The 10,651-nt window shown below is 43.2% G+C and overlaps 1 protein-coding gene across 1 annotated transcript; it reads right to left on the bottom strand.

Annotated features, from left to right (window-relative positions):
* Positions 1 to 404: 404 nt before the first annotated feature.
* Positions 405 to 8,963, bottom strand: LOC105853871 (interleukin-37-like). Its single transcript, XM_012727333.1, has 5 exons — positions 8,894 to 8,963; positions 4,120 to 4,170; positions 1,484 to 1,603; positions 811 to 929; positions 405 to 656 (listed from the first exon to the last, which is right to left on the bottom strand). The coding sequence occupies exons 1-5, from the start codon at positions 8,961 to 8,963 to the stop codon at positions 405 to 407; spliced, it is 612 nt and encodes a 203-aa protein (XP_012582787.1).
* Between the last annotated feature and the right edge of the window lie 1,688 nt (positions 8,964 to 10,651).

The raw sequence follows: 10,651 nt of genomic DNA, 5'->3' as shown, positions 1-10,651 counted from the left end.
TTAAAGGGGCACATGATACTGAAAACAAGCCCATGTACTTGTCAGGTGAGGACGACGGGTTGTGGGGAGAAGATATTTTTATTTTCCTATTCGCTGTGGAAACAAACTGTGAGACTCAAATAAGCAGGAGCTCTTTATCAGTGCTGGCGGTAGCAAGACAGTGAGCTTCACTCATAACATTTGGCAGAGACTACAAGCAAGTAGAGAAGTGGGGAGGCTTTATGGTGAAATAAAAATTGCATTTCAGGTATGCATTGAAGGAGTTGTTGGTATGAATCATTAATAGAGGAAATGTTTCTTTTTTTCCTTACTATTTTTTTTTAAATCAAGTCCTGACTGTTCTAGTCCAATTGCTATAGGGGTTAAGGATTAGACTTCTACTGTTACGCATATTCTCGGTATCATCAGTTTGTATAGTCAGTCTCACGCACCCTGAGATTCACATAAAGGTCTCCAAATTGAAAATAAATGTTGTTTTCATTGCCAATATCCATGGTTACTCCCACAGGCTGCCTGGGTATGTTGGAAGTGTAGATGAAGTACCCTGGATTTGCAGCAGACTCCAAAGTGAAATAGGAGCCAATGTCCTTCCTGATGAAGGTGTAGGGCAGACGCGTTTCCTCCATCAGTGAGTTCAGCTGGGTGATGTCCATCTCCTAAAACATGAAGGAGAGCTTATTAGTGAGCTGGGTTCCTTGGGGGAGGAACATTTAGGGCAGTCAGTCTCTGTCAAAGTTTAGGTTTTCAGCCTCAGTGTTAAGACTTCCCATGTCCCTGGATTGAGGGAAATTACTTCCACAGATCTCTTACCTTCAGTTGTAAAGAGGGACATGTCGGCTCTTTGGCACAGTAGAGGCACAACTTCCCTTCGGAGACAGCTAAAAAAATTTGATTTCGTGCCATGGTATCAGGGTTAGCTGTTTGTGAAGCTAGTATATAAAAGGTTTCTGGAAACAGTCAGAAAACTGGGTCAGTGTTCAAGTAGAAAAGGGATCTTTCTCTTGGTTGATATTTTGGCTACAACTCACTTCCCTTTAGCAATATGACCAGATCCTCATTCTGGAGTTGGCCCAGCTCCGAGGACTTTTGTATTCTCAGAATTTCCCTCTTCCTGTGCCTCAGGCACCTCCTTTCTCCTAATCCTCCCAGGGAAACTTCTAGATCCAGGACTACTGTGTGTCCATCTCTCTGTCCTCACTGCTGTCCAACGCCACCTGGCCCTTGAGAGTGTTCTCAGGGAGCATTTTTATTTTTTATAATATAATAGTTTATTTTTACATCATTTTCTACATTTTTTTTTTCATCTCAATTTGTAATCCCCGTGGGTTTTCCATCACTGAGTCACCCATGTGCCATCACCATAGTCTCAGGGAGCATTTTTTTGTCCACCCCTGAGCTATTACATTGGGAGCCAGCCCTAAGCAGGCCAGGTGGGGAATGAAAGAGAAGAAGAACTACTTGTGCTGCAAAAAGCAAGAATTACCTCCAGTTATGCTTTTTTTGTCTTCCAGGGCAAGGAGGACCTCTTCTGATAGGACCAAAACTCTCTGGTTTGGGTCTCGAAGAATATGCCTCTCCGGGATAAGGGTCTTGATTTTTTCACCTGAAAAACAGTACCAGAGATTATTCACAGTTAACATGCCTCATCTCTCCAGTCTCGGCCCCCACCTTGCCCTGTGGATTCAAGTGAGATGGACTTCCCTAGTTAGATTTTCACGCTGAGCCACTCATCCTTTTATGGAGGAACTTCAGTGATTAACTATGTGTGCTCTAGAGTCAGACAAGTTGGGGGTGAAATCCCTATTCAGTGACTCATAAACTGAACACATTTCTAAAACCTTGAAATCTCATTTTGCTCACCTGTGAAATGAGGATAATAAAAGTGATCTTAGTGTGTAGGATTGATGTGAGGATGGAGGGATTCAATGAAAAGCCATCAGCATGACTAGTAGCGTAATCACGCCCAGTGGACCTTTATCATTATTGTTAGCAGGAGTAATATTGAGCACCCTCTCTTTTGCATGGATCTTGGCCATGTAGGCTACCAGTTGGGTCAATGGTAAAAACAGTGGAGGGTAAGAATGATGGGGTGACACAGGAAGCACCCTGGGGTAGCAACTTTGTATTGAAAGGGGATGAAGATGGCAGGAGGTTAGAGGAAGAGGCAGAGGGGCTGTGCCTGCTCTTGGGGAGGCAGGGTGAGTGGCAGGACCAGCTGCAGTTGTGGCCACTGAATATAGGGGGGTCTAGGCATTGAGTCAGGTCAGTCCTGCTTCAGGGGGACAATCTTAGACCAAGGACTTGCCCTGTGACACCTCTGATTAGGGCAGGTGACTGAACAGAGGCTCTGCGTGGGGTAGGGGCATGAATTTACGTATAAGACTGATGAAGTCTCATTTTCATGGAGTCTGCTTAGACTAACAAATGTAAGGTGTGATCATGTGATACATTACCTTGTAGAATATTAATTATACTATATAATTACATATATATAGAGAGAAACACACGTAGTCTTGTTACATTAGTAATCATTCTGTATAATTATGTACACATAGACACAGAAACACACATATACACACACAGTCTTGGTTTCTACTCACCCATGATTATGGCCCCTTTAACCGGCACCCTGGGTTCGTGTTCTCCTCCCTGCCTGCCAGCTGCTCTCCACATTGTCCCAGCTCACATCTACTCCTCCCCCAGCCCCTCAGAAGGCTGCCCCAGCCCTTGGCCTGTAGTTGGTAAGGGCAATGGCATTGTGATACCTCTATTGGAGTTACTGCATCCTTAGGTAGATTAGTTATTTTTCAATTTTTTAACTTTAGATGCATAGTCTCAGAAATGTTTATTAGAAAACAGCTACAGTTCTTTGGAAGTTCAATCTTTTGTGGAGACAAATATACGTACATAACACAAACATATGCCCACACATGCACACATCATAAAAACCTATAATACTCTCTACATACTGATTTATTTGTGGCAAATTTGCTAGATAGAATTGACTTTGTATTCTAATATCTGTCAAAAAGAAACATGAAAACTGTCACTTAGTTGTAAAATTCAGGGCTTCTGGGTTTATTCAAATTGGACTCTAGAAGAAATACTGTGCTTTGATTTTCTGTACTTATGACTCACATACTATTTTTCATTTCTTTCTAAAATATAACTTATTTATATATATTTTACATCATTGTTCATAGGGTTAGTTTTGACCCATCTATATTACCAAGGGCCCAGTGTGGGGTTTCTAGCAGCTAGCACCTGTCAGTGTTCTCCTAGTAGGTCTCTGGCCTGCAGGAAGTTATTGGTATGTTTTCCAGGACTCTTCTGGCACCAGCCATTATGAATTATTGTAGTTGGGAAATGAAACAACAATCAAAGGATTGATACTAACTGAAGATACTATGTATTTGTATCTTCAAATTTAAATTGTATTCTTTGGAAAGACTTATGAATAAAATGGCACAGAAGTACCAGGATATCTAATAAAACAGGATAATTTAACACTAACTAGGACCTCTAAGCTCTTTATGCACTTGAATCACAGATCCACAACACCATTGGCACATTCTGGAAGGAAATCACCCGATGTAGGACACCAGTAAGGCAGGACAGCCCTTGTCAAATGAGGTGGCCAGGCCCAGTCCTCTCCTGCACCATAAACATGTGGTTATTCTAGCATGAGGTCTTCATTATCTGGAAATATTCAAAGACTCAACCTGAGGTCTTCCTGCTTCATGTGAGGGAAAGGCCCCTGTATCTGGAGTCACGCAGACCTGCTGGTCATCCTGGCCCCTCTATCCACTAGCTTAGTGTCTGGAAAGTCACACACCCTTCTGATGATCAGTCTTATTAGAAAAGTGGGAAGTTCTCAGTCTCCCACACAGTTGCTCAAGAAATGGTAGTTTTCTGACCTTTTCACTAGAGTTCTAAGTCCTGTGTTAACCTCCAGGGTTTACTTTCCTTCAAAGGCTAAGTCTCTCAAAGCTGAAAATACAAGAACTGGATGTTGCCTCACTGCATTCTTTAGATGCCCCCAGGAGAGAGCTCCCCACTCCTTGAAAGGCTTAACTACTCACCACCCTCCCTCTCATCCAGGACCCCTAGGAAGTTTACCTGAGTGGGTAGGATCCACAGAAAGAAGGGTGAGGTCTGACTCCAGGGGGCCTGCGAATCAAAGACATTGAGGCATTTCCCTCAGTCTGGGATTTAAATAGTTTACTGGACCTTATTATTAGAGTTTTTAAGGAGGTTCCATGTCCAATAATTTTGGGAGAGTCTGGGTTGAATAATGTTCAGTCAGGCTCTAAAGCGGCTCTCAGAGCCTATTTTTCAAATTATTTTTTGAGGAAGCACAAGAGATTTTGCTGCCTGTGGACCTAGCTAGACCCTCTCTGTTCTGAAGAGGTCTCCCCTCTGGCTCTGGAGACTAGAGCCTTTTCAGATGAAGATCTTAGTCCTGCCTTGTGGCTTGTCTGTGGGGCACTAGCCATGAACCAGCTGGCCAAGAAGCCCTGCTTTCAGTCTTCCCTCTGTCTGTATGTGTGAAAACTGTCTACTCAGAACCCACAGAACTGGGTTCAGAATCACAGCATGTCCAGTCCCTCCTCTCCCTTAACTGTCTCTGTCTATTTCATGTGCTGGGGCAATTCTAAGGATCCAGGTCTTCTAAAAATTGAACAGAGAACAGTTTCTACAGACGGCTTTGAACTTAGTCCCCATTTGGGAACCACTTTTGGTGCCAAGGATGCATTTGTAGAGGCTTCTTACGTTTTGGCTCTGACTGGGACCTAGGTTTGTCTTCATGAGACTCATGGTCAGCTTTCAGGTCTGAGCTGTGATCCAAAGAGGACATTGCTCAAGCAACTGGAAATGTGACAGGAAGGCAGGACCTGCATAGATCAGAGAATCAGGTAAGAAGCCTCCAGCCCAGGGAACACTCAAGCTGCTTGTGGTGCCTGCTAAACCCTGCCCTGTCTCTACCTGGGAATATTCCCATAATGTCATGGAGCCAGGTCACTCTAGTTCACAGTGGAATTCTACTTAGATTTTAGCCATTAAGGTAATTCTGTGGTTTGCCTGGCAAAAGATATATTATTTTTGGCATTTGCTATATTTTGTTTTGCATGTAGGTAGATTTCCTGGGAATTTTGCTAAAATGCAAATTCTGATTCAATAAATCTGGAAGATCTTGACGTTCGACATGCCAAACAGGTTCTCAGATCACACTCTAAGTAGCAAGGCTCTAAGAAACTCAATTCCAGTGACTAGCAGCAGGGCAGGCTCACACTCAAGCCTCTGTTATGGGTGGAGGACACAGGACCTCATTTTCTTTTGGATCTGCTTAGGGCTTTACAGTCTAAAAGCCCATTTACCCACATGTCCAGTAGATCCTAATCCTGAGACTCAAAGTACATTGGAGGAATATGTTTAGTCCCCTTCAGGTCTGAGCTGTGATCCAAAGAGGACATTGCTCAAGCAACTGGAAATGTGACAGGAAGGCAGGACCTGCATAGATCAGAGAATCAGGTAAGAAGCCTCCAGCCCAGGGAACACTCAAGCTGCTTGTGGTGCCTGCTAAACCCTGCCCTGTCTCTACCTGGGAATATTCCCATAATGTCATGGAGCCAGGTCACTCTAGTTCACAGTGGAATTCTACTTAGATTTTAGCCACTAAGGTAATTCTGTGATTTGAGTGATGTCCTCAAGGTCACAGAGCCAGAAACAAGATAGAAAGAAACAAGTGGAAGAGTCAAATCCAGACCTCCTGATGTTGGAGCACCAGGCAGGAGGTAAGCAAACAGGGGACTCATCTCAGCTCCAACCCCATGGGGCTGCCATGGTACATTACAGAAGCTTGGGGTCACTAGAGACATACTATACAAAAGGGGTTGAGTGAGATCTCAGAGAGCACCAGCATTTTGTGATTCTGAATGACTGGAGGAGTTTTCCTAACTCTGGAGGGACCAGGGCTCTTGTGAACAAGCAGCCTGATTCACTCGGTCTATAATGGGGCTCAACACTGTGTTTCTAACAAGTTCCTAGGTGATACCAATGCTGCAGATCTGGGGACATGCACTTAAAACTGGCTGTACCTTGGATCACATAGGGTGCTTTAAAAGTTACAAACCTTTGGGTCCAATGACCAGTGACTTCCTCCACTGTTCTGGGTGGGGTGCTAGTTGATGTAAGCTCCTAAGAGATTTTAATGTGCAGCCAGAGTTGAGAAACACTATGGACAGGTTGGGCTCCCGGAGAGAATTTACACTATCAGGTGATACAGCTTCCCTCCTAGATTTTCTGATAGTAGGTGAATCATGCTTATGAATTTTTAATCAGTGGAGGAATTACTTACCTGTTTTTCTTTCTTCGATGATTTTATTATTCTTTTGGAAATTCCTTTGGGAGACAAATCTAGCAAGTAAGTTTCCTGGTTACAGCAGAGAATAGAGTGCTAGCTTGCTTGTGTTAGTGGTCAGTGGAAAGTAGTGCGCAGAAATTCTCTTCATTTCCAATGAGTCCAGTCCTCCCCCCATTTGGCCCATATAGAGTCAAGGTTTTCTTACCTTGCTTGGGCATTTGGAAATCATGTTTATCCTACTTAGCAGATTAGAACTGACTCTAAACTGTCACCAAAGGGAAATGAGGTGACTCACATATTCATAAGGATGCCGGGATACTTAAGATTATCCAGGAGAAGAAACATGGACACCATCAGACTCATACAAACCACCAACATTAAATTGTTTCAAACTGAAAACCCAATAAACAACTTAGTCTCAGAGGCTCCGAGTCACAGGGTGTTGTGGACTGAAAAAGCTCAGAACTACTGCTTTAGAAGCTGGAGGTGGTTTTTCTCCAGTACTGCCTTGGGGCAGGCAAATCCTTTTGATGGTGCATTTAGGTGTGGAAGGAAAGTTTGTAAACTGGGATTGGAATATTCTAGGAGAGAGAGAAAACAATAGATTGATCTGCCCTGTAAAGAAAGGAAATGGAAGCTTTTACCAGGCTACTGAGACTGACGGACCGAAGCCTAGTGTTAAGGTCCGAAATCACCCGGTTGCCTCCCTCCACAAAGGACAGAACCAGAGATGCACAAGCAAGCGGAGTTTATTGAGCCAGCTAGCTGGGGTCAAGCTTTCTTACAGGCATGCAGGCTACACAAGGGAAGCAAGACCCTGGCCAGGGGGATGTCAGGGAATATATAGGCCTCATTGGCAGTTACATGAGTCATAGCCCGCGCAAATTCAATTTAGCAAATGAATTCAAAGATTAGCAAGCGTCACAGCATGCGTCACAGTTCAACCACACAAGGGCATGTTTCCAGGAATAGAAGTCTCAGGAGCTGATATCAGAATCCAATTTCGACCTGTCCCAGGAATTAACGCTAGGGTGTGGTATCTGCGTGCATATCTGTCTGGGTTTAGGGAGGAGTCACACAGACAAAGGAAGGTGGAGGGGTGGAATTACTGCTCAGGCCCAACACTAGGAGTAGGGGAAACTGTGGGAAATAAGAGAAAAGGCCTGGGAGCTGGGACCTGGGGAACAAGATGGCCTGGAGAAGTTCCTGACAGTGGTGTCACAGTGGATGTCCACCAAGTTTGTTGGTGATGGTTTGTTGCTTGCTGAATTGCTCTCACCCCCATGTCTGCTAGTTCCTTGCTAGCCAAAGTATAATTTGGACTCAGCAGCAGCAGCATCAGTTGAGAACACTTTAGAAATTAAGAATCTCAGCCCCATTCTAGACTTAGAATCACACTGTATTTTAACAAGATCCTCAAATGATTGTCATGCACAAAAGCACTCAAGAAACACCATGCTAGATGAGAGATTCTCAAGCATTGCTAACATTAGGTATCCCAAGGAACTTAAAATAATATTGAAGCCTGGGTCCCACCACCAGAAATTCTTAGTTAATTGATCTAGGCAGCTGACTCAGTGTCTGGAGACTTAAAAATTCTCCCAGGTGTTTCTGATGTCAAGTTTTAGAACTACTGGGTGGAAAAATTGCTTAGTGAGAGTGCTGATTTTTTATTTTCCTTTTGAAGAAACACTCTCGGTCAATTTGGAATCAACATAGAAAAAACCTGAAATATCTGTGAGCCATGAACGTATAAGCAGATTGTAAGGGGTTCAGGGACTCCAAGAGGTTATCATTGTAATACCGGGGAACAGCGCAGGGGAGGCTGGGTTTCTACCCTGTGTTGGTTCGGGGTTGAGTCAATTCCTACTTATACAATGTAAAAGTGATGACTGACCACCAAAGCCAGGAAGACCGGGAGACATTTAGATGACTGAGATTAGATATTGCCTCACAAGGCTAATGAAATTCACAACATATCTTCAGAAGGCATTCACCCAGAGCATAGGCACACATCACCTACAGAAGAAGTGAGGCTTAGCCATCTGGGATCTGTGACCATCAGTAAAGAATACTCAATGCTGTTCTCCTAAGATACATTCTCTGACCTTCAAAGCCAGTCATTGCAACCTGGGCTAGAGCTGTAAAAAAAAAAAAAAAAAAAAAAAAAATTTTTTTCTACAGGCACCAGGGTGTATACGTGTTCTCAAGCTCTCATCTCTCCTTCAGCCTTTATGGCTAACAACCCACTGATTTCTAGTGTAAATCTTCCTGGGAGAAAAGTCTGCTCCTGTACCTTGAGCAATTTTGTTAGGGTAGATCTTACTTATAAAATTTGGAAAAGTTAGCAAAGCCATAAGGAGGAGATCCTCCTGGTGAGAAAATAGCCGGGCCAAGTCCTTGAGACCAGTTCACGCAGGGTCATAGAAAGGAAACCACTTTAGCTTGGGCACAGGTTTGACAAGGACTGGAGTCACTGGCACCACAACCCAGAGGGGTGTTCCACAAGCCAGGGGGAGCATGACATACCTGGGCCAGGGATGTTGAGCGCCTGCCGCTCCGAGCTGATGTCTGGTGCTCTGGTGTGTCTGAGAGTCATTGAGACTAGCATCTCACTAGGAATGGATAGTGGAAGGGAGTGGGTGGAAAGAGTAGATGGGAGTGGATTGATTTGAAATTATGATCACAAAATTAGTCAATAGGCCCTTGGTAAGGCAGGAAAGATAACCGTACGGTTTGGAACAGTCTTCTCCTTGAAGAGTATGACGCCTTGACTCTTGAGTGGGCTTTGTGATTGTTTGACCAGTAGAACCCAGTGAATTGGTGCCTGTTTCTGGCCTTTTCTAGGTCTTCAGGACTGGCAACTGTCTCATGGAGCACTGTTTTTGTACCTCAGTTATCATTCTGTGAGAAATTCCAAGCAGCCTTATTAAGAAACCCAGATGGGAAGGATTGGGGCTCCCCTGACAGGTCCCTCTGACCCTAGCTGCAAACCAGCAACAAGTCAGCCGAAGGAGGGAGCCACATAAGACAGGCAACCCCGTCAACTGAGCCCTGCCATGTTGCAGCATTATGAGTGAAATATGTGGTTTGTTATGCAGTCATAGAATTGAAACAGAACTTATTAAAAAACAAAAGATTTATGTGATCTGAAGAGAAACAAGAGTATTGGAACAGAATTTAGTACCAGGAGTGAGATGCTACAATAATTAAAGCTTAAAACTTGTAAGCCCAGCCTTGGGTTTGGGTGAGGGGAAGAAGCCGGAAGGTTATGAGTGAGGGATAGAATGCTGCAGGAAAAAAATGATACTCATTCAAGGTGATGGAAAGGTTAGCAAAATTGCCTGGAATAATGTGGAAAATTGTAAGACTTCAGAAATAGTTAAGGCCCCTGAAGAAAGTTTAAGGGCTGGTCCTACAGAAGCCTCCCAGGTGATCCAAGGTAGCAAGAGCTATGTTTTTTTGGTAGTGAAATGTATTACAAATTGAGAATGTATAGCATTTTAAAAAGCATTATAGCTAAAAGTAAAAAATAAAGAGGGCCCCTGGGAGGATCATTTTGTAAGAAACTCTCTCTGTCTACCTATCTGTCTGTCTATCTATACCTGTCTATCTATCTCTCTACCTATCAATCTATCTTTCTACCATTTATCTATCATCTATCTCCTACAAGATGTCTTGTATTCACATCCTAACCCCTAGTTCCTGTGATATGTTATTTTACATGACAAAAGGGACTTAGCCAATATGATTAGGTATTTGAGATGGGGAGAGGATTCTAAATCATCCATTTCAACCAAATGTAATTGCAAGATATTATTATTGAAAGAAAAAACAGAGAGTGAGAATTAGAGTAATACCGTGTTTAAAAAGACTCAATCAGCAATTGCTGGCTTTGAAGATGAGAGTAAGTCATGCAATTCAGGAGATCTCTAGAAGTTAGAAAAGGCAAGAAAACAGCAGATTCTCTACTTACTTGGGCCAGGAATTTCCCCTGTAGATCCTCTAGAAGGAGTGTAGACTTACTTTTGATTTTGGCACAGTGTGACTCACTTCAGACTTCCAAAACTGTAAGAAAATGTGTTGTTTTAGTTAAGAATGATTAAGTATTCAAGATGGAGAGAGGATTCTAAATCATCCATTTCAGCTGAATGTAATTGCAAGATATTATTATTGAAAGAGAAAAACAGGAGAGTGAGAATTTAGAGTAATACAGTATTAAAAAGAATCAGCCACTGCTGGCTTTGAAGATGAGAGTAGGTCACACAATTCAGATGACCTCTACAA

Source organism: Condylura cristata, unplaced genomic scaffold, assembly GCF_000260355.1.
Source record: "Condylura cristata isolate star-nosed mole 26May11 unplaced genomic scaffold, ConCri1.0 scaffold00020, whole genome shotgun sequence".
Classification (NCBI taxonomy): Eukaryota; Metazoa; Chordata; class Mammalia; order Eulipotyphla; family Talpidae; genus Condylura; species Condylura cristata.
Note: the sequence above shows the minus strand (reverse complement) of the source record. Positions and strands in the feature narration are given on the sequence as shown.